The 25,000-nt window shown below is 41.2% G+C and overlaps 1 protein-coding gene across 3 annotated transcripts in view; it reads right to left on the bottom strand.

The window, feature by feature from the left end:
* GRID1 (glutamate ionotropic receptor delta type subunit 1) overlaps positions 1–25,000 on the bottom strand; it is a 793,647-nt gene that overhangs the window by 141,254 nt on the left and 627,393 nt on the right. For all 3 annotated transcript variants that reach the window (XM_024253748.3, XM_054522339.2, XM_063727589.1), the window contains 2 exons: positions 3,392–3,493; positions 1,600–1,797 (listed from right to left, as the gene is read on the bottom strand). In XM_024253748.3, the coding sequence (XP_024109516.1) occupies positions 1,600–1,797; positions 3,392–3,493 (300 nt within the window). The remainder of the gene's footprint in view (positions 1–1,599; positions 1,798–3,391; positions 3,494–25,000) is intronic.

The following is a 25,000-nucleotide window of genomic DNA, read 5'->3' as shown; positions in this document are numbered from 1 at the left end:
GAAGGATAGAAGATTCTTAGGTAGCTCAAGAAGAAAGGTAAACTTTTTAAACAGTCTCTGAGAGACATAGCCAAGGAGCCCAACAAAGGACAAGTTAAAAGATTCTGGCAGTACTGAAGGGCCCAGCTGATTTTGGAGACCACACAGGGTTTCTAAAGCAATCTGGACAGATTCACAATTTCCTTCTCTAATTGAGTGCAGCAACCTGGATTTCAGAGTGAAGAGGATAGATAATAGAATCCATTCAGGCTTAGGATGCAACAAAAAAATCAAGAACAGAGGGAGTCACAAGCGATGAAGGGAGGAGGGGTTTGTCTGGCCACCCATAGATGATGCAGTATCAGAAAGGCACAGAAGCTGCAGAGAAGGATGGGCCTCAAATACACACGCTACGTGGAAAGAACCAGACACAAAAGACCACATCTTGTGTGACTCCATTTACACAAAATGTTCACTGAAGCAACTCTATAAGATAGAAAGTAGATTAATGGTTGCCTAGGGCTGGGGGTGGGAATGGCATTAACTATAAGTAGGTATGAAAGATATCAATGGGGTGACGGAAGTATTCTAAAACTAGATTATAATGAAGGTTGCACAACTCAGTATCTTTACTAAAAATCATTGAATTGTATATCTAAAATGGGTAAATTTTATAGTAAGTGAATTTATCACAGTAAAGGTGTTTCTGAAAAAGATTAATAGAAATCGGACGAATGACAAGCCTAGTGTCTGCCTTTACAGATTTAAAAAGCAAAGGACCTGTGCTGTGAGAGTAAAGGTTCAAAACAGTCAGGAGGACAACTTGTTGTGGTCATGCAGTGGGCTAGTGATGGTGACATATAAGATGCTAACAAGATGCATGGGGGTGAACACTGGAGTGTGGTACAGCAAAGGTCCCTGGAGGCGAGGAGGTCAAAGTACTGGGCGTCCAGGGTTGTCCACAGGGGTGTCAGAAATTGTCAGAATGGTGGCAGGAGGAATAATGGAGATGGAGGATTTGAGTCAGATGCCACCATGATAAATGATCATGGGGAAATGACCCAGTGTCATGAGATGACAAGAATGGGCACATGGTAAGTTGACCTCATGCCACGAGTTTCAATGAAGATGCAGTTTCTACGGGAGGGAAGAAAAGTACAATTTTAATAAGTATGAGGACCTGGGGGATGCCGCACCATCAACACATAGCAATGTAGACATACACACATGTGTATGAATATCCTACCTGTGGTCTATAAGGGATAGGAGAATGAGCACTCATCAGTACCCCTGGTGGGAACTAGGTTTCTTCTTCACCCTAAACGTGGGGTAGGTTCCTTGAAGGGTGTGCTACAGATTAGGCACAGTGGATGATAGACTTCAAAGGAATGACAGCAATGGGCAGGGAGGTAACATAGAGTATCAGAGACGAGGAGATACAAGAGCAGAAATGGATGTAGCAGGGGATTTGAGGACAAAAGAGCCTTTGTGTGGGGAGAATGGTAACTGTGGTCTGTTTAGCTGGTCCCAAGGTTTCCACTGTGCAATTGGTCAAGTTTAGATATTACCCCAGAGGAAGACCAGGGTGCCCCTCCCCCTGGATCTGCTGTGGGGACCTACCTTGCTGATGAGCTCCCCGATCATCCCGTTCCAGGAGGTATTATGGAGCTGGTGACCATACCTGCCGTCAGGGGCTTGGTAAATCTCATATTTGAATCCCAGAGCCTTGGCCAGTGCATCCAGGACATCTATGGAGAACCCTTTGTAGCGCTTGGGCTGTCCTAGGATGTTCTCAGCTACCATCACGAAAGGCTCTTCCTGAGGACAACAGAATGAAGGTTCTCCAATTAAATAACAGGTTCATCAACACATATTTCCAGTGTAATGTTAGAGAGAAAGATCTGATTAGAACATTTACAGTTCCCCAATTTAGGACTCAAGGCTCAACTTCTCTGCCTTTTTCTAAAAGCAGTTTATGGACACTCAAGGAACAGTGCACAGGATGATCACTCCAATCAGTAGGTCCATACAGAGGAGTGGAGATTCATTTGTCCTGTGTTATGTTATCCCAGGCTCTGCCCCAACCCCTAGTTCCCTGAATAACATGGTTTGTTTTCCTTCCTCCGTTTGTAACATCCATGCAGAGCTAGGACTGTATCCTTAGAATATGCCATACAGAGGAGTGGAGATTCATTTGTCCTGCGTTATGTTATTCCAGGCTCTGCCCCAATCCCTAGTTCCCCGAATAACATGGTTTGTTTTCCTTCCTCTGTTTGTAACATCCATGCAGAGCTAGGACCGTATCCTTAGAATATGCCAAAATTATATGAGGCCCACATAAGAAACATGCAACTTCTCATCCAGGATAATAAGTGGCGATAAAGCTCTGTGACATTAGGTTGAGAGAAAAAGCATTGTATCTACTGGCTATACTAGAAAGTGGATATGGATTAACTGGCCAAGGCCAGACCAGAGGCCAATGGGTAGGACAGAATTCAAACCCAGAGTTCCGAGTTTAAAGCCATGCCATGCTCACACCTGCACATGTTGTGCTATGCCACATGTGAGGGAGGTGGTCATCTGAAAAATGTCTCGGCACTCCCCACCATTCCCCTTCCTTCTTGTGTGAAACTGAACAAGGGGCCTTTGGCAAACAGCTCCAGGGAGTATAGCTCATTAATTTAGTTGTGTTGGGAAATAGGGTGTAAATCTTATCTGTGGTGTGCAAACAGGGAATGCAGAAATACTGCTGCCAAAGGTTTCTAAGCCAAGGGAATGCTAGTGTCTGCTGGGAGAGAGGGGACGTTTGGGCATGTGTGACTCAGCCAACAAGAGGCAAGTCTATAATGTCTCCTGCAGTTTTTATAAAAATGTGAAAAAAGCAATTGAAAGGAAGATGTTTTAAGGTCTCTTACAAATGCAAAAGTATATGATTCCAGGACACCCATGCAGGAAAGTTGCAACTACCAAATGGTCTTCATTCTGAACTTGTGTCACATGAGCCCCTCAGTGGTGTTGGGTGCTAAGAGAATGTCCTCCTCCAGCATCTATCTTGGGGTTCTGTCTGCCAGAACAACCCTCCTAAGGACCAGTAGTGGGTCAAGATCCAGTTTACATCCAAGAACAAGTGGAGCAGCTGGGCCCCCTCTGGTCCTCAGAGGAGGCTGTGGATGAGAAGTCCTTTTCTAGAGCAGCTCAGGGACTTCTTTTGGAAGGCACAGAGGTCCTGGGGCAGAAACTTCAATCTCACTCTTCTTTTCATTATTCACACAATTATTTGAATGAAAGGCCTTATGAAAGCTCACAACACTCCTCAAGATTCTCTTCTCCCCAAACCCAGCATTAAACAGAAAGCAGCCTCTGATTCAACAGCCTGGATGGTGTAGCTCCCAGAATGTCCCCATGATCCTACCAAGACAGTCACCACTTTGAGAGTCAATCCTTGGAGGCGGCTGCCCATGGGCCTCTCTTGCAAGCTGCCATTCAAGCCCTTCTCTGAGTCCCATGTCGCCAACTGTGAAGGAAAAATAAAGACTGTGAGGGATGGAACTGGCACCTGTGCACACCTTAGGACCTCGGCTCCTACACTGGGATCCTGAATTAGGCAGGTAGGTGAACAGTAGTCCCCTGGAGTTCCCAGAGACCCAGAGCCATTTTAAAACCCTAAAGAGAATAGATATATGGTAGACAGAGTTACATGTCCTCCTTCAGCTTGCCTGGATCTCTAGAGCTCAGCACAGCTCTAAAATGAAACCAACTGGTGAGAACTTGTCTCTAGAACAAATGTTTATATCCAATTTTATTCTGTTCACCCACAGAGGCCATGTCACTGTGATGCCTGCAAAATACCCTCTTTCTTTAATTACTCCTTTGACTTGCCCAGGCCACAAGGCCCTTGAGTTCAGCTATTGCTCCCTCCATGGGTAGGATGAAGCTCAGCAGTAAAGCAAGTAGCAAACACTCAAGTGTACAGCTTGTCTTGCACCCCAGTGCCTATGGCAAGCAGGGTCAAGAGCTTCCTGCCTGTTTTCACTGTGCTGCCAGCTCCCTCATTTTTCTTGATAGGCAGGTAGAGGCTAATGGCAGAGTAAATGTGCTCTGAATCTGCTACATTCCCTTAAGCCTGCAGAGTATATCCAATAGCCAGATGCATCTCTGATAGTCACCCTAAGGTGGTCAAGGAGAACCTACCTTGCTCAGAAACAATGAGACACAGTTGTTCATGAGACTGCTTCCCCTCCCTGCATCCTTGCAGGGTCTGTACAAGGACAAAACTTTTGTCTGGGAAATGATTCTCTACTATTAATGGGGAAGACATAACAAAATGCAGATACCCAGCCCCATCTCAAGTCAACTAAATCAGGATCTCAGGGCCTGAGCATAGGAAGTGTTAATGCCTCCTGAGTGCTCCTGATATTGCAGCCAAGGTTGAGAACCCTGCTCTTCTAGGTCACCGGGCCTCCAACTTGGCTGCATATTAGTATCTCCTAAGGGGGCTTTATAATAAAATGTACTGAAAGTTGGGCCCTACCCCCAGAGCCTCTTATTTAATTGGTCTGTAGTGGACTAGAGATGGATATTTTAGCTCCCCAGGTGATTCTAATGCACAGCCAGAATCGTGAACCACTGCTGTAGATTAAAGCCATGATGCTCAAACTATGATATCCACACAAATCACCCAGGGATTTCGTACGCACTTTCTGATTCTGGGGCCTGAGATTATTCATGTCTAACAAGCTCCCAGGTGATGCTGCTGCTAATCCATGGACCACAATTTAAATAGCAGGGGGCTAAAGGGTCAAACTGCCATAGGCAGTATATACTGTTGTCAGGGAAAATCCATAAGACCCCCTAGTTAACCTGAAGAGAAGAAGAACCCCAGTGGAAAAGTGCTACTGTGGGCCCTAAAGGAAACACCAACTGTTCCACTTAAGAATGCTTCTACTCTCTCAGCATTTCCCATGGTCCTGACATCTGCAGCAGGGTCTGCACACTGAGCCCTGACTATAAGGCCATAGAACCTGAGGAGTCATTCCTCCTGGAAGAGACAACAACTCTGAGACATAAAGTAAAACCATCAGAATAAGAGATGGAGTTCTAGAGTCAGTTTTAAAGAAACCTGGAATTTCCTGTTGTCACCTTGGACATAATGCCCACCAAGACCCACTCCATCCTAAATAATAGGATGCCTTGGTGTGACGAATAAATAAATTAGTAAAAAACATGGCCATGTACCCCAAAGAACCACCCACCACCACCACCACTAATTAATTTGGGGGCATTGAGATAAAGAACAAGTGAAGATCTACCCAAAATTCTGCTTAAAGACCTCGAAGATACCAAAATACCACACTTTGGGTAATGATACAGTTGAAAAAAAAAAAAGCAAAAATCATGGCTATTTCTCCATTGGATCTTAAGAAATAGGCCAGGAGCTGTGGCTTATGCCTGCAATCCCAGCACTTTGGGGGGCCAAGGCGGGTGGATCGCTTGAGTCCAGGAGTTCAAAACCAGCCTGGGCAATATGGTGAAATACTGTCTCTATGAAAAATAAAAATAAATTAGCCAGATGTGGTGGCATACACCTGTAGTCCCAGCTACTTGGGAGGCTGAGGTAGGAGGATCGATTGAGACCAGGAGGTCAAGACTGCAGGGAGCCGCAATTGTGCCATGGCACTCCAGCCTGGGCAACAGAGTGAGACCCTGACAAAAAAAAAAAAAAAAAGAAGAAGAAGGAAGGAAGAAAGGAAGGAAGGAAGGAAGGGAGGGAGGGAGGGAGGAAGAAAGGGAGGGAGGGATGGAGAGAGGAAGAAAGGGATGTAGGGAGGGAGGGAGAAAGAAAGAAAAAGAAAGGAAGGGAAGGGGAAGGAAGGGAAGGGAAGGGAAGGGAGGGGAGGGGAGGAGAGGGGAGGGGAGGGGAGGGGAGGGAAGGGGAGGGGAGGGGAGGGGAGGGGAAGGGAGGGGAGGGGAGGGGAGGGAAGGGAAGGGAGGGGAGGGGAGGGGAGGGAAGGGAAGGGAAGGGAGGGGAAGGGAAGGGAAGGGAAGGGAAGGGAAGGGAAGGGAAGGGAAGGGAAGGGAAGAGAGAAATTGCATTAAGATGCAGAATTGGTTCCTACAGCTGGATTAAAATGCTTGTCAGAGGGAAGAGGAGAAATTCAGACAAATGGGGCCAAGGGGTTGATCGCCTCTATTCTTTGGATGTTCTACTATGGACTCACTGGGGCAGGAGTGGATATTTATTTGGGGTGCCTGCATCTGCACTCCCATAACTGCTTAGCCCAGGTGCTGGAGCTGCTTAGCCCTGATATGCGTGCTGCTACTTCTCCTGGGTGTGGGTGGAGTTATAGAGGTCTTCTTGACCATCCCAATGGCTCATAGAGTCATAACAGAAGACATCTTGTCCTAATGATGATGTGACCATTCCAGACACTCAATACTCTTATCCTTGCACCAGGACCCAGATTCCTAACATCTGCTGCCAAACCTTCCTGGTACGGTGAAGGGGCATCTTAATTCTCTACTGTCTTGGCTTGGATGAGTGTTTGGAATGGGGCTCTGTGCATCTTGATCAACAAGGCTTTACCTGTCTTTCTACTGGGATTATAATCAGAAATTAGAATGGAGGATGGAGACAGGAAGAAACAGTTGGGATGAAGCCCTGAACATCATTCTCTGCTTCTGGCTCACTGCTTGGCTCCAGGATGCACCACCTCAGTCCCCCTAGACCTTTGCAACAGCTTTCTCATTGGTTTCATTGCTCTTAACCTCTCTCTCTTATAGCACATCCTTCAACAGGCAAGTGGGTACACTTACAACAAATAAACTCAAATATGAACTATATTAATTAAAATATTCTAATGAATTCCTTTTTCCTACAGAATAGATCCTAAGACTTTTAAGCTTGGCCTAAAAGAAAAGCCTTCGTCATCCAGAGCCAGTCCTGACTCTCAACCTCACTTTGGTTTACGTAGTTACAGTACACTGAAATCCCCAAAATCCCTCCTCCTTTCTCAGGCACACCACATTCCCTCCTGATATTTGTATCTAGTTTTTCTCGGCCTGGAATGCCCTTTCTCTTCTTCTGGGTCTGGTAAACTCTTACTTGTTTGTTGAAATAAGATTTCACTTTAGAATAGTTTTAGATTTACAGAAAAGTTGTAGATGTTGCACAGAGAATATCAGTAGATCCATAAGCCAGTTTTTCCCATTAAGATATAACATTAGAATGACACATTTATCACAACTAATGAATGTTCAGCCCAATATCCATGATTTATGCAAATCTGCAATAGAAATGAAATAGAAGGACCTCCAGTTCCTTCTACTCTTGGCCTAAGTCAGTGAGTCAGCTGTGGCATTGGGGTTTCTTGCCATGTTCTCTGGGGTCAGAACTCTGTCTTCATAAGCTGTCTAGAGCCTCAGGCTCTTGTGCTAGACCTGGCCTTGCTCATTCCCATCTCAGCATCTCCAACCTTGCCTCGAATTCCAGGCTTTCCTCTCCAACATTAACTTCTATAACTGGAGAAGATGGGAACTTGGAGGTGTGAACTTAGCAGAGGTTCATGAGTCAGTAGACCTATGTTCTAATTGTTGTCACCACTTACCTGAGTGACCTCAGATAGCACTTGACAGCACAGTGCTTGAAACACAGAAAGAGTCAACAAATATTTTTTCAATAAAGTAAACTTTACTGAGATTCCATCATTTTCTTTTCTTTTCTTTTCTTTTTTTAGACAGGATCTCACTCTGTTGTCCAGGATGGAATGTAGTGGTACGATCATGACTCACTGCATCCTCCGCCTCCTGGGCTCAAGTGATCCTCCCACCTCAGCCTCCCAAGTAGCTGGGACTACAGGAGTGCACCACTACATCCTACACATTTTTCTGTATTTTTTGTAGAGATGGGGCTTTGCCATGTTGCCCAGGCTGATCTCAAACTTCTGGGCTCAAGAGATCCACTGGCCTCAGCCTCCCAAAGTGTTGAGATTACAGGCGTGAGCCACTGTGCCCAACCGATTCTATTTTCTTATCTATGAAATGGGAAATAAAAATCTTCCTTGCGTACCAAATTGAGGGGCTGTTCAAAGAAGAAAATAACTTTGAAACAGTCTATTATAAAATAGCTTAATTAAGAATCACAAAGTAAAGAACCAGGATATAAAACTGTGTACAATATGACCTCAATTATGTTTTTTTTTAAAGCAGTGGTAAAAATGGGAGAAGACACATTAAAATGTGATACATGGATATATGTGTTACATATAGGTGATGGAATTATAAGTAATCATTATTACCTTCTTTATCCTCTTCCTGATTTTAACAGGATTTTCACTAATAGGAAGTAAAATAAGCTTTTGATAACAATAACTAGCATAGATGATTGAGCAATATCCTATCACATGCACTTGTACGACACAAAACTGCATGATGGGGGAGCAATTGGAGTCAAATTACCTGTCAGTATGTCAAGGTCAATCTGAGAGTCAGAACCCAATAAATCAGTGCTTTGGCTGTAAGGAATTTTGGTCTAGGGGTGCTTCAGCTCCTAGAGGGGGCATATGGCTAGTTTGACCAGCACAGCATCTCATATTCTAGGATCTCTCCAAGATGGTGGGAGCTCTGTAAACTGTTGGGTTGGGAGATAGGAAGTGGCCACAGCTGAGACCCAGATCCATAAAGATAAGCAATCCAAGTAATCTTTCTCCGCTAAGAAAGAGGAGCAGCTTCAAATCATTTTAGTTAATATTCAGACAACCTTAATACGAGAAGGCCATGTAAATTAAAATGGAATTTCATGAAGGAAAAAAGATTCTTCCAAGCCTATTATCATGCTTCTCTCTTCATCTAAAAGTGGTTAGGAATTTAAAGTATTTTTGTTTTATTTTGCTTTAATACAGACTTCTCTCTCCCTGGCCTTTAGGCATCCTGTACCCTGGTAAAGCAAGAAAAAAAATACTTCAAAGCAAAAAATCAAAATTCTGCCTTTCAAACACATCAAAGTACAACTATGTGCCAGGATTCAGGATCCTTCATATTGGGTAGGAAAGTTTATTATTCCCTCACATCAGACAGAAGCCAAGTGCTCTAGGCTGAGTGAATCTCCCCATTTCCACAAAACTGTGTGATCTTGCCCAAATCTTAAGACAAGAGTGGTAAACCTCCATCACTTCTGGTCAAGGCCATCCATCTGCAATCCAAAATATAAGGCCAGAACATAGAAAAGCACGGTTCACATGAAATAATCCAGTGGAATTTTTTTTATGTAAATGAAGGCTTTAAATGGATCACCAGCCTTGTAGTCGCCCAAGATTAGGAGAGATTGCATCCCTCCCCCATCCTAAGGGGGTCTGGTGCTGAGCCACTCTGAATGCTCAGGAAAATGTTTCAGTCAATAAAAGCCAAATGAGGCCGATGGGCTTGAAAAGTGGGAACCCAGAAAAAGCTTTTTCCCAAAGAAGTCCCGACACTTAGTCATACAGCTCCAGACCATTTCATTTGTACATGAGTGAGTCTACTCTGACTTCCCCTTGTATTTTGCAGACAGAATTTTGTTTACAGGATCGATGAATTTATGGCCGCAGACACCCACTTTTGACAGCTGACCTGTCAAGATCAGTGCCTGAAAAACTAATTTCCAGCACTATTAAACAAAACAAGTACTGCTGCTATTTGATAAGACAGCTACGGTTTTCATTCATTGCTGAGATCTGCTCTACCCAAACCAGAAATGTGGATGGAGCCAGAGGTTATAGCACAATCATCACTTGAAAGGAGATATATGGCCTCAAAATCTGATTATGACAAACAACTGTGCAAGAGATCAGCCAATTGGAGAATATATTTCACAAACCACTGGTCTCAGGAAAATATATTTCCCAAGTCAACCAGGATGTTCTTCAAGTTAGTGTTTCTGAGTTGTAAGATGTGGGGATTTGGGACTTTGTGGCCCTGTCCTTAATAAATGCAGGGTTATTAACCCTAAATGGGACAGGCATCTTTTGGAAGATTGGGCTTTGTGTTCTGTAGACTAGTTATAAAGGTGTCTTAAAGTGTCATTCTCTTTTCATGGGGAGGAAGAATAGAAAGGGGTGGCAATCTAACTGTTTTACAGCCCAGAGACAGACTATAACCAATTTCATATAGAGGGCATTGTAAATTCCTGCAAAGGGAGGGAGAGAGGAAGGGAGGAAAGAAGGAGGGAGGGAGGGATGGAGGGAAGGAAAGAAGGAAGGAAGGAAAGAAGGAAGGACAGAAGGATGGAGGGAGGGAAGGAGGGAAAGGGAGGAAGCAAGAGAAGGAAGGAAGGAGAGAAGGCAGGAGGGAGGGAAGGAGGGAGAAAGTGAAGAAGGGAGAGAGGGAGAAAGGGAGGGAGGGAGCAAGGGAAGGAAGGAAGGAGGGAGGGAGGGAGGGAGGGAAGTAGGGAGGGAGAAAGGAAAGAAGGAAAGAGAGAGGGAAGGAAGGAGAGAAGGAAGGAAGGAAGGAGAGAGGGAAGGAAGGAGGGAGGGAGGAAGGAAGGAGAGAAGGAAGGAAGGAGGGAAGGAAGGAGGGAAGGAAGGAGGGAGGGAGGGAGACAGGAAGAAAGGAAGGGAGGAGGGAAGGAAAGAGAGAGGAAGGAAGGAGAGAAGGAGGGAGGAAGGGAGAGAGGGAGAAAGGGAGAGAAGGAAGAAGGAGGAAGGAAGGAAAGAAGGAAGGAAAGAAGGAAGGAATGAAGGAAATAACCCAAATCTCATGTTTAATAATAACCAACAAGACAATGGATCAATAAGCTACACTGTCACAATTTTACAGCTCAGTGACAAATACTTTGTTGGTAAGCTTGTCGCAAGGTAGTATTGGAAGGCAAGAGGTGAAGATTTTATGGCCATGTCTATCAGACCTCACAACCACATCTGAAATCCCATAAAAGCTATGTTCTCATCAACCAGTGACTGCCATGATCTGAGTGCAGATGGCCCCAGCCTCAGTGATGATGGCCATAGTGGGTCTGTCATTATGTCAGTGCATGGGCTTTTCTAAAACAATAAGTCAACTATTAGGGTTTTTTTTTCTTTGTTTACTTCTATTGGAAAGCAAATGGGCTCAGAGTATGTTTCAAAGGATCACAGTCTTAAATAGGGGTAAGGTGAAAGGGAACTCACTATCTTGAATCAGCTTGAATTGGACATTCGGCCAGCACTGATATCAGATAATCCACTGCAAGCCTTAACCTCCAGCTAAATGCAGGAACAACATGTTTAGATACAAACCTTGGAAGGAGGTGTGAACCTTGGAAGAAGAGTGTGAACATCTGAGGGTAGAATATTAATATTGGTAGCCAGGATTCCTAAAGTAAGGTATAACTTGAGAGTTCATTTTGGGAATCCCAGCATATCAGAGCCAATGAACCTGGGCCTTGGAGGGTATGAGTCACAGGAGTTGGCAGTCAGAGCCTAGTTAATACACCCACTGAGGAAGAGGCTAGGACCACTCTTGAACATCTCAGGCATGTGTATAGGAAGGAGTGATTACCGTTCTGAGATGGAGAGAATTGAGAGTATCCATCTCAGTTAGGACCTTTGCACAAGGAATTGAGCCTTTGGTGAAAGACATACTATCTTAAAAAGAAGTCCTAGAAGGATGTGTGTTAAGTGTCCAGAGGACAAAGCTGTAGGAAACTAAAAGAAGAGTGAAATGGAAAGGAGAGCTATCATATACAGGGGCTTTTGAAAAACCTTTAGCAAGGATGGGGAAAAGATACTTCCCAGTGGTGCTGGAGAGAAAGGCAAGGAAAACTAGCAGAAATGCCTTCTGCACTGGCAAGAGATCACTCATAATGAAGGCAATGGAAATGCTCAAGCTCCAGCTTCTACTACCTTAAAGCCCAGGCCACAATGGTCTCAGTGGGCTCACACAGGATAAAAGGACCGACCAACTCCAATAATGCCATCAATGGAGACTTTTGTCATATTAAGAGCAAGGATGGAGGCAGGCAGTTCCACTTCTGCTTAAGATATAGAAAGGAGCAAAAGGATTTTGGAACAACAACAACAGTAAAGCCAGATATATATATATATAGCCAGATATATATATATATAGCCAGATATATATAGATATATAACCATATATATATGTTATATTTATATATATATAACCATATATATGTTATATTCACATATATATAACCATATATATATGTATAACCATACATATATACATATATATAAAGTTAGCCTATAAGAAACTTGCAATTGCAAAACCACCCTTTGAACTGAATTTCAAATGGTCAAAACCCCTCCAAGGAGAGACAGGATGCAAGAAGTGTTTCTGCTCTATGGCAGAGCATGGAGCAAAAGCAAGTGGTAGTTATTAAAGTGGGTAAGAAGAAAAAATCCTGGAATTTTAACAATCTTAAAGGTCAAATGTGGGCCAGCAGGACAGTCAGGATCCCCGGGCCCTAGACTCAAGGGAGGCCACATCTACTCCTCAGCCTTTCTCCACCAAACCTCTACTGGATGGAGCAGGAAAAAGAAAAATATAAGCTACCATCCAGAAGTTATAGGAAAATATCAAAGATGTGTGTACCCAATAAAGGATATGTATCAGATACACATAAAGAAAACTTACAAACAACTCATTTTTAAAAATACAGAAAGGACTTATTTTTCCAAAGAGGAAGACATGTGATAGGCCAATATGCACATGAAAATATACATGCTCCATATCATGAGTCATCAGGGAAATGCAAAGTAAGGTCACAAGGCAGTACACTAAACCTCACTAGAATGGCTAAAATCAAAGACTCGTGTTACCAAGTGTCACTGAGAATCTGGCAGGCAAAATCTGCAGCCACATTGGAAGACACTTTGGCAATTTCCTGTGAAGTTAAACATACAATGTTAAGCCCAGCAATTCCACTCCTAGACATTACATAAGGGAGATGTAAACCGTGTCCATACAAAGGTCCATATGTGAATGTTCGTAGAAGCTTTATTCATAATAGCCAAAAAACTGAAACTCTCCAAATGTGGATCAGCTGGTGAATAGATAAACAAAGTGTGAGATATTTACACAACAGAGTACTACTCAGCAATAAAAAGCAACAAGCAACTGACACACACAAGAACATGGATAAAGCTCAAAAGCATTATGCCAAGTGAATGAAGCCAGACATAGGAGACTGCGTGCTTTACGGTGCTGTTAATATGGCATTCTGGCAAAGGCAATATTATAGGTACTGAAAATAGATCAATGTTTGTCTGGAGGTGGGGATGGGAGAAGGGTATCAAATGCAAAGAGGAAGGTGGGACATTTGGGGCTAATGGACGTGTTCTATATTTTGAATGGCCTGGTGCTTACATTACCATATACATTTGTCAGAGCTGATCAAACACCGTGTACCTCAAATGGATAGATTTATTGCACATACTAAATAAACCATATGGTTTATTTAGATACAAGTATGTGCAATAAATTCAGCCATTTGAAATCACTATATATAAAATCATTATATATATATAGAGCACATACTTGTATCTAAATATATATATGGTTTATTTAGATACAAATATGTGCCATACACACACACACACACACACACACAATGATTTTTTAAATGATGGGCCATGTGCTGAGGAGGTAGGTAGTAGCACCAACCTGTCACATGACTAAACTATGACCTATTGGCAAGGATGATAAGAGAAAATGATTGCCAAACTAACATAGCTGGGCACAGTGGCTCATGCCTGTAATCCCAACAACTTGTGAGGCTAAGGCAAGAGAATCACTTGAGCCCAGGAGATTGAGACCAACCCAGGCAACATAGCAAGACTCCATCTCTAAAAATAAACAAATGAAAAAAAACAGCCAGGCATTGTGCCATGCACCTGTAGTCCCAGATACTCAGGAAGTTGAGGTGGGAGGATCACTCGAGCCCAGGAGTTCCAGGCTGCAGTGAGCCATGATTGAGCCACTGTACTCAAGCCTGGGTGACAGAGTAAGACTTCAACTCAACTCAAAACAAAACAAAACAAAACAAAACAAAACAAAAATAACATTATGATCAATTTTAGTACTCTCAGGTGACTGTGCTTTAATTACATGGAGCTAGATGGTATCAAGTGGCCAAAAAATTATCGATCTCAAAGAACTAGATGCATCACTATAAGGGTTTAGGAAGAATATAAGTACAGTTTTAACTGCAAATAGTTCCATGGTGTGTGGGGGGAAAAATAGATTACGTAACATTATATATAGTATGATCCAACCTTTTAAAAGCTTATTTCTTTTTGTGAGATGGTGCACATATAAGCTTAAGCTCAAAGGTAGTTATAAGTAGCGGTTTCTGGCATTGGGTAGAGCAATGGGATTCTAGGGAATGTTCATCTCTTGCACTACACAGTCCTATAAGGTTTGAATTGTTTTACCTAGAGGAAGCATTGTTTTTATAATCAGAAGAAAAATGACAAAGCAATTTTCATTTTGAAACTGCAGTGCAATCTAGCTTATGACTGTAATGTTGATTTCATACCTCTCTTTAATTGTTTCAGGTATATTGGTTTTTTTCTCTCTAAATAAACTGCAAGTTCCAGCAAAGGCATTCTCTATAGTGGGACAAGCCAGGCTAGAATTCTGTTTCTTCCACAGATGAGCTTGGGGACCTTCGGCAAATTATGAACTGGTCATATTCGATCTCTGGGCTCAAGTGTCTTCATGTGTTGCAAGTTCCATCAGATATTAGTTATTGTTATTAATAATATGATCTCTCCTCTTAAGTCTCTATTATGCTCAGGCTCATACTAACAGGTTAAGAGATTTCTTGTTGGTTTTAATTGACCCGAATTAATGACCCTATGTACACTATACCTCAGTCTGAAGTCTGACAAGACACTTCTGACAGTCAATTCTATGAGTTCTTACATAGAAAAAAGTGGCAGGTGTCTCCCATTACACTGTCTCAAACTCTGGACTGGCTCCTCCCTGTGGAACATCCTCTTCCTTTGTCCTCTGCCTCCTACTCATCCTTTCAATATCATTCTAGAGATTTTTCCTTGCACCTCCATGAAGTACAAGGTAGTTATAAGTAGCTGTCTCCCTTGGGTGAGCCCATGATATCCTGACCATACCCCTGTGGAAATGCCTTTCATAATATATTAAAATTTTACATCTATCTGTTCACAAATACACTGTATTTTTTTTTTTTTTTTTTTGCAACGGAGTCTCGCTCTGTCACCCAGGCTGGAGTGCAGTGGCATGATCTTAGCTCACTGAAACCTTTGCCTCCCAAGTTCAAGCAATTCTCCTGCCTCAGCCTCCTGAGTAGCTGGGATTATAGGTGTGTGCCACCACACCTGGCTAATTTTTGTATATTTTTAGTAGCTACTGGGTTTCACCATGTTAACCAGGCTGTTCTCGAACTCCTGACTCCAAGTGATACACGCACCTCAGCTTCCCAAAGTGCTGGGATTACAGGTGAGCCACTGCACCCAGCCCACATAACTTTTTGTTAAGGCAGAGACCATCTCTTCTTCATTTTGATTTGCTCAATAAAATCTTGTTCGAAAAACTAATAACATTGATCATCTTCTGGGTGCTTCCTCATTAACTGGCTGGAATTTCATTCTTTTCTTAGACTCAAGGTCCCAGATTCTGCCTCATATTTGAAGCTCTGCAAAAGGTTTTCTCACTCAGTGCTGATTTATTTACAGTGGTTGAAAGTTCCTGGGTTGGCTTTTGTCTTTTGCATGATTTTGTGTTGGAAACTTACTTTAAGACTTCTAGTCATGGTAAAGCATTCGAATAATAAATATATTTTTTTAAAACTCGCTTGATATGTCTTTACCACTAGGCATCTGTTAGTGTGTGGTCAGTGGGCCAGGGGCATTGCAGCATGGCTCCATCCCATATCTACTGAATTAATTTCTGCATTTTGACAAGAGTCCCAGAAGAACATAGGCACAGTAAAGTTGGAGAAGAACAGTTTCTATATCAGGGTACCATCATTTTTTGCTTGGGACCTTTACGAGCTGCCTTAACTATCCTTCAGTTTCTTTCTTATGCACTCTCTAAGCCTCCCTCAATCCAGTTGCCAGTTTTCTTTCTTTTTCTTTAAGAAAATTGCTTTATTTCATTCTTCTCAAAATTCTCAAATGGTTTTCAATTACAGTTGGGTCCTCCTTTTCATGGCCTGTAAGACTCACCAAGACCTGATCCATGTCTGCCTTTAACCCCATCCATCACACTTTCTACCTCGCTCACTACACCCCACCGACACTGGCCACCTTTCACTTTCTCTTTCAAGCCAAGGTCCTTCCTGATGAGGAACTTTGTGTATATCCTTCATGTTCCCAATAAATCTTATCTCTGACATTCACATCTCATGGTTGGCTCTTGGTGGGTCTTGCCTGATGAGTTTTAATCTTGATAAAGGCCTTCTCAGGTTCAATCTTCCTAAGTATTTTAATATTTTTAAACACAAGACCTTGCTATTTTTCTTCATACTTCTCAAATATTGAAACTGTGAAAAGCACCTTCCAAGATAGGGAGGATGTCTGTTTTGCTCACCAGTATACACTAAACATCTGACACACTGTCTGGCACATGGCATGCACTTAACAAATTATTTGTTGAATCAGGAAATAAATTAAAGAACTAGTCCATGGATGGTTCTTTATTCCATAAAGGACCATATTTACCATACAGTAAATATTTTAAGTTGTCTGGGCCATATGGTCTCTGTGGTCAACTACTCCACACATCGAGTAGTGGAGTTGGGTTCCAGTAGACTTTGCTTAGAAATTAAGCGGCAGGCTGCATTGGGCCCAAGGGCCATAGTTCGTTAATTCCTGAATGTTGATACCTTTATTAGATTGTTCCCACCGCCTAGAATGTTCTTGCTTCAATTACATATTTAAAAGCACTACCTTTCTTTCAAGGTTCAATTGTCACTTTAAAAAAATTGTTTAATTGCCCTGTTTTCAGGAAACCCCATTTTATCTCTCCAACTAGAAGTGACAGATCCTCCTGCATCTTTAACGCATTATGCTTACCCCTTTTCATGGCACTGATCACATTCATATTTCCTTGACAGTTCCTGCAGCAGATTGTATTTTCTAAAGATGGTTGTGACAATATTCCCCATCCCACATGCTCTTCTGTAATGTGACTTCACCTCCTATCAGGAAGAGAATTCTAATTGCTCTCCTTTAAATCTGGTCTGAATCTGATGCTGTATGTCTTTGGGACTAGGTCAGAAAGGGCCATACAGTGTCTACTTAGTTCTCTTGAGATACTTGCTCTAGGACAAAGCTTTTCAACCTGACACTATTGGCATTTGGGGCCAGATAATTATTTTTGGGTTGGGTGTGGGGGCTATTCTGTGCATTGCAGGACGTTTAGTGGCATCCTTGACCTCTGCCAACTAGATGCCAGTAGTGCCTCTCCCCCGACTCCCCGGCCCCCCATCAGTGTGACAACCAAAAATATCTCCAGACATTGCCAAAAACCCTTGGAAGATAGAATTATGCACCCCCACCACCACCATCACCCATTGAGAACCAATTATCTAGGAGAATCCAGCTGCCTGCAAAAAGTACAGTAACCCTGAGACCACCACGCTGGAGAGACCACATGTGGGTCCCACATGGATCCCATATGTGTCCAGCCTTCCAATCACTTCTGCCAAAGCACTAGACATGTGAGTGAATCTATCTTAGACCCTTAAGACTGGAGCATAAACTAGCTGAGTGTCATTGAGTGACTTTAGTTAACATTAGAAGAATCCCCAAGACAAGCCCTGACCAAATTTCTGACATACAGAATCCATTAGACCTTTATAAATTATTATTTTACAAAATTTTGGGTTGTCATGCAGTAATAATAACTTGAAAAGAAGTTGGTCCTGGAAATACAGTGTTACTATAAAAAAATATAAAATATGTGGAATTGGCTTTGAGACTGTGTCTAGGAAGGAAGATTAGGAGAACCTTAAGGAGACTTTTAGTGGAACCAAAACTCAAAAAAACGACTGTAGGAGTTTAGGGGAAAATATTGGAAGCTGAAAAAAAAGCTACCTTTGTTATTAGGTTGATGAGAAAGTAACTGTGGTTTTTGCCATTAAAGTAATGGTAAAAGCCATGATTAATTTTGCACCAACCTAATATCTAGTGGCAGAAAATTTTAGAAATTTTTCACATGCAGTAATATGGAAAGTAGAAAATCTATTTAATAAACTGGTGAATCTGACTACTGAGGTGTCCAAGCAGAAATTTGAATGATCCTTTGGTTTCTCTTAATTGCATGTCATAATGCATGCATAGGTGCATAGATAGTTTATCACAGATTAAGTAAAGAAGGGATTCTGTTTTCAAGCAGAATTTAAAGAAAGTATATAGAAGATAGAAGCCAAGATTTGTTGGATTCAAAAATAAAACATTTTTAATTCTCAGTGTTTTCTAGCAGAAAATTCCAAAATAAGAGAGGTTCTCAATGCAAAGATCAACTCCTGCAGACTAGCCAGAAAATGTGGACCCATGAAATGAAGGGTATAACTGTAAACCCTTTCTTAAGACTTCATACATATTTAAAATGCTGCCTTGAAGATTTCTCAGAAAGACAAAAGACTTTCTATAGTCTTAAAGATGTACCTCACAGATCCTCTCTGTTAGACAATAGAAATTCTAAAAATCCCGAGGAGCCTGTTTGGGAATTCAAGCTAAAGAAGAGACTGTCAAAAATATTTGCAAGTGTGGCTTTTATCTAACGTGGTCAACAACCAATAAACTTAATTTTAAAACCCACACAATTTTTAAAGTAATTGTAGTGTCACAAACATGACCAGGTTAGACAAAATGGGTTAGAGACAATGCAGAATAAGAGACATTTAGATCCCTGAAGTATGGGAAGAAAATCAGCTGCAAAAAGAATCTACATTTTTTTTTATCGAAAAGTAAGGATGATTTGGGAAGAATCAAGAGCTCAAAGGGTAGAGTGAAGAAACAAAGAAGCAGTAACAAGTTTTAACTGAGGAGTTAACGACATGACATATGAATAGCTGGATATGAAAATTGGTATTGACCAATGATCACTATGTGCTTTCCAACTCCTCCATCCTTACAAATGGTAATCCTTATTGCAGTTATCCTATCACTGCCTTACCTTCATATATTGAGTGCAAGGGAGTTATATCGTTTGTCTCTTTGGATTTAGGTATTTAGGTTGAAAACTATACTTGGGGAGATGTATCCAAGAATCTCTACTCGAAGAGCTTCATCTGTACCTCAACCTGACTTAGATGATAAGATCCTAGACTTTTAGCCAGTGCCTTAAGTGGTACGAGTCTTTGGGGTCCTTTAGAGAGGGAGTTGAGAGTATTTTTTCCATTTGAGAGGGGTGTGAATCATTATAGCCATCAGAAGCAGGAGAGCAGGTTGCATGTTCCAAGTCTAGCAATAACATCATCCTATGCTCTTCTAGAAAGTGACCTTGTCGCTTCCACATTTACATACAAAGCCTAACCTCACCCCTCTACCTTCAATATTGATTGGTTTTATTTGTAATTTCTAATTGTTGTGGAAGTAACGTTTTGTGACTTCTGAGTCTACATTCTAAATGGCCTTCAATTTCCACTTATGACCCTTGCACTGGGGCAAGCCAGCCACCATATAAGAGATTCAACAGCTTGAGATCAGCATGCTGAAGAGGCTACATGTAGATGTCCTGGAAGATAGTTCCAGATGATCTCAGTCTTTCAGTAACTCCCACCAAGGTACCAGGCATGCAAGTGAAGCCCTCTTGAACCCTCCTGAGTACAGCTAAGTGACCTCAGTTGAAATCACTCATCCAATCCTGCAGAATCTATGATATATAATAAAATAAAACATGATTAATATTATATAAAATAATATAATAAAATTATTGCTGTCTTAAGCTGTTAAATGTTGGGGTCATTTGTTAATGCATCAATAGAAACAGTTTCTCATGCATTTGCCTTTATGCTCATCTTAAAAGCCTGGGTTGGTTTATTCCTCTCTGTATTCCCACAGCATCTAAAATGCTGCCTCCCATACAGTAGATGAACTTGTTTACATTCTACAAAGTATTGTCACACATAATATCTCATTTGAGTGTCACCAACACCTTGTGAGTTAAATAGAACAGAAATTTTTATCCTCAATTTTGCTGGTGGAGTGACTTGAGGCTCAGAATGGTTAGGTGATTTGTGTCAATTAAATAATCCAGAGAGCCTGTAAACTCAGAACTTCTGAATCAAAGCCCATGGGGTTTCCCTCACAAAATGCTTCCTATGCGCATAGCAGTGACTGTATAGGCATTTCCTTATTTAATGGAGGAAGAAATAAAGGAAAGGCAAGCAGGAGAGAAGAAGGAATAAAAGAGAAAAATGTTCCAAAGGCGGTTAACTTCCACAGTGACGAAATCTCATCTGGACTGGGACTGCTGATGAAGCCCAGAACCTCGACACAATCCTGAGGTCAGCATTTTGCAAGCTTCCATTCTGCTTACATCTTATTTGACATTCTGAGAGCCAGATCATTGCACTGGCACAACCTAGAAACCTCATAAGCCTCAGGCCTCCTTCCTCCTTCCCCTTCCTCTTAGCCCCATACTATAGAGGTTTCTCCAACTGCACAGAAGGAAAATGACTCTCATTCACCCCCAGCACCAGAGTCAAAGAATTATTCTTACCCAGAAAATGGATATAAGCATAACAACAATAAAGCCTACACCAGAAAGTGATTAGTCTATGTAACCTGGGAGTGATATTAGGCAATAGGAACCAAGAGATAGAAATTTTGAAAGCACTTTCTGTTATGGGATAGCAAAAGCCTTGAGCCCAGATGATCTAGCTACCAAGACAGTGTAAGGGGTGAAAGACGGGTCTTCCCATATCTAATTTTATCTTTCATAGTCCATAATCAGAAGGTGAATAATACTTGCTTTCAGAACCAGTAAGTCTTCTTTAGTTTATACATGTAACTCAGATATGAAGATAACCAAATAAATCACCTTTCTTTCTACAATAGTTAAAAGAGAAAATGATCAGTACATTACTTTGTAAGATTGGAGGGGACTCTGTTTCTGATGAGCTTGAAGGCTGTGTTCAGGGAAATGAGTCATAGGAGTGAGGTACACCTGCCCACGGGACTGTGTACATCTCAAGGTCGGCAGCCAAGAGTGTCTGCCTCTATGTGGCCTCCAAAGACCCTGGGCTCAGACATTCAGACATTCAGTAAGAACATCTGCAACTGAACTGAAAGAAATGGAATGGAATGGAGTAGAACATTCACATAATTCCACACTGATTGAGAAGCAGTACAGTATAGTGTAATGTGTTTCCACTAAAAAACCTGAGGATCAAGAGTGAGATTGCCCGAGAAATATCATGTGACCTTAGTCAATTCATGTGACTATCCTATGTTTCACTGTCACCCCTGAAAACCAGGAGCAGAAATTCTTAATATCTAACCTCTTCACCAGTGAAATCATGGGTAAAAGAGGGTTGAGAGCTATAAAACTGACCAAAAATTGATATCGTATTAGCAATATTAAAATAATTATTATCTTTGGCAGAATGAATTTGGGCAGACTTCAGTTTGAATCCTACCTCAATCACATACTAATTATGGCTTTAAGGAAGCTAATTAACCCTTTTTAGCCTCAAGTTTTGTTTCCTTAAATTAGAACCATATTAACATTGATAGCAGGTCCTGGTGAATTTCAATATTCATCGATGTTCTAATCACTTTGAAATTTATATTTCTACATCAGGTTTCTTCCCTGGGCTCCAGACTGAAATGGCCAGGCTCCAGCTTGAAATCTCCACTTGAATACCTAATAGACAACTCAGAGTCAAAAATTTCAAATATACAACCTTCCATCCCAAAACTCCTCAAACACATCACACACTAATCTTTTATTTTCCAAATATTCCTCATCTCAGTTACAAACACCATTATCTACCTCATTACTTAAGCCAAAAATTTCAGAGTGATCCTTGATTTCACCTTGCACACAAAAGCCATCTGCTAGCCATGTTTACTCTACTTCAGAACTCTATCCGGAAACTGCACCATATCTATTACTACCTCCCAAATCCCAGCCACCATTATCATTTGGATCACTGAAACTGCTTTGTAACAGATATCCCTATTTTTACTTGGGCCTCAAGGTGACAGGCAGTTACTATTCATCAAATATCAATATGTTCTTCTAAATTTCTCAGCTTCATTCCAGTGAGTTTGGGGCCATGTGCCTGAGTTCTAACAAATGGGAATGTTAGCAATGGGGTCTCTTGCTTCTGGCTCAGAGGACTTAAGAGCCTGTGTGCTTATCCTTCCATCTCTTCTTTAGTGGCAGCCATATAGTTCACAAGTTAATGGGGTAGAATAAAAGGATAGATGTTGCCTGGATTCCTGAGTCACTGCATGGAGAAGACATTCCTAGAGAAACACCTGGCCACATCAGGTTTTCTGTGAACAAGAAATAAACCTCTATTGCATTAAGCCTCTAAAAATAACAGTCTAGCCTATCCTGACCATAATATATCCCCTACACAGGATACAGAGTGACATTTCAGAAACATAAGTAATTTTATACTACTCCTTCATTTAAAATGTTCCCTTGGCACCCATTTAAAATAAGATCCAAATTCCCAAGCGTAACCTACAACATTCTATACGATCTGACCACTGCCTAGCTAATAATATCCTATCACTTCCTCCTAGTAATCTAAAACAGCCACACTGGCCCACTTTCTGTTCCTCAGACAGTCCAAAACTATTCCCAGTTTAGAGCCTTTGTACATGCTCTTCTTCTGGAAACATTTTCACCCCAGAACTACCCTTAATAGACTTCTTGCATTAGTCAGTTATCATTTTCCCTAAAGGGATTCCTTATCATCCTAAGTAGACTCCCCTACTAAGTCCTTCTCTGTCCTATATTCCTATTTTAGTTTTCAATAGTATTCAAAACTATATAAAATGATCCAACTTATTTTATTATTTAGTTTCTAAACTTTTATAGATTTATTGTCTCTCTCCCCTCACTGGAATGTAAGCTGCATGAGGACAGAGTATTGTTTGACCTATTTTCAGCAGGTCCTTCAGCACTTATTAAAATGCCTGGAACAGAGCAGGCACTCGATAAAAATGAATGATTATTACTATCATTACCATAAATTATAAAGATATGCATACCTATTTTTATAGTTAGCTGAATTCCAACAGGAGCATCTATTCTTAGGTGACTAGGGTGTAGATCTGGAAGAATCTTAATACCTGATTATACAGCGCTCTCCCTCAACCAAAATTCAGAGAAGATTCAGCTGTGCTCAAAAGCACACAACTCTTCTGACCCATTACCAGGGAAGAATTTGGTCATCTGATCATCAGCTGTGATTGGCTGAAAGATATGATTACTCCTATTTTAAGAACAAGGCTTCTGCCCAACCTCATAGGCAGAACAACTTGCAATGTAAAATGTGAATAATTGAAAGGAAAGAAAACCAGAGCAAATACTTTCACAAAGAGAATAAGTAATTAACTAACAAGCATGGAAATATGTCCAATCTAATAACATAAAAAGCAAGTTGTCATGTTATGCTATTTCTATTTCGATTTTTGCTTACAAAATATTTTTAAAATGAAATACCTAGCAATGATACCTAGAAATGAGCACAATGATAATACAGGGTAAACTGATACTCTGTGGAAGGTAATGTAGCACTATGCATCAAAAGCCTAACAAATATACCTCTTGATCAGTAATTTAAATTCCAGGGAACTATCCTAGGGAAGGACTCCTACAGATTAATGACAAAAACAAAAGTAATGCACAAAGATGATCATCAGAGAACTAAACATAATGGCCAAAACAAACAAAAAAGGAAACTACCCAAAATCCAATTATATGAGAATTGTAAAGTAGTTATGGTCCACCTCCTGGATATAACAGTAGGCAGCATTAAAAATAATGATCAGAGATTGTATTAACATTAGAAAATATTATGACCCATAATGTTGGATAGTGATTGAATAGGAATCTTGTAACAGGTGAAGAAATGTTCAGGTTGATAGAAATAGAATGTGTTGGATAGGTGGGCCCAGAGGGGGCCCTGGGAGAAAAGGACATGAGATGAGGGAGATTCTAGGTGTTTACATTCTTGCAATCTCAGGAGAGAAGACAGCCATGAACGTATAAGAATCTAACTAAACAGAGCAGAAAGTCTGGCTGAGCCAGAATTTCGAAGGCACCTCTTCTGGTTGCCCTGGTTACAGACCCCCTTCTCTTGGTAGTGTTATTATAAATGAGACAAGTCACATGCAAATGAAATGAGCAGATATTAGGGTAGTGCCAGGTTGTCTCTAAGAAGCTCTGCCTTGGGAACAGATTTCAAGAAGCGTTTGGGAAGGGTTTGCGCAGGAGACAAAGGTGATATTAGAAAGAAAGCATCACATCCAAGATTTCTTGAAAAGACTGCTGCTGAAAGCTTGAGAAAATCAGGTCTTCTGTAATTCCATCGAGATAGCCCTCATCACATCAATGGGTCCACATGGCTTCCCTTGTTCAGACTGGTCCCTTTAGTTACATGGAAGAGGAAGCCTCAGGACCAAAACTTAGTAGAGCTCAATCTCCCCAGTGGCTTTTGGGGGCCCTTATAGGTAAAAGGTGGGGAATCAAAACTATATTATTTAAAAAAGAAAAATATATATTCTTATTACAACCATATACACATTTAATATTATACATGTATGCACACATATATGTATGGCATGTGGCATGAGGATATATAATAGACAGATCCAAAAATTGATGACTTCTTTAAGTAAAAAAATTATTGTTAAATTTATTTAAAATTTAATGCATTTAAAAAACTTTCCATAATGAGTTGACTTGCTTTTATAATGAGGAAAATAAAGTATGATTTTAAATAAAGTGAAATTTTAAATAATTTTATGCAAGCCCAGGGTTGTGAACATGCTATGGCCAAGTCAATGACTAGCTAAAAGTAACCATCCCCACATTTCTG

Source organism: Pongo abelii, chromosome 8 (genome assembly GCF_028885655.2).
Source record: "Pongo abelii isolate AG06213 chromosome 8, NHGRI_mPonAbe1-v2.0_pri, whole genome shotgun sequence".
Classification (NCBI taxonomy): Eukaryota; Metazoa; Chordata; class Mammalia; order Primates; family Hominidae; genus Pongo; species Pongo abelii.
The sequence above is the reverse complement of the archived record's forward strand: the minus strand, read 5'-3'. Positions and strand labels throughout refer to the sequence as shown.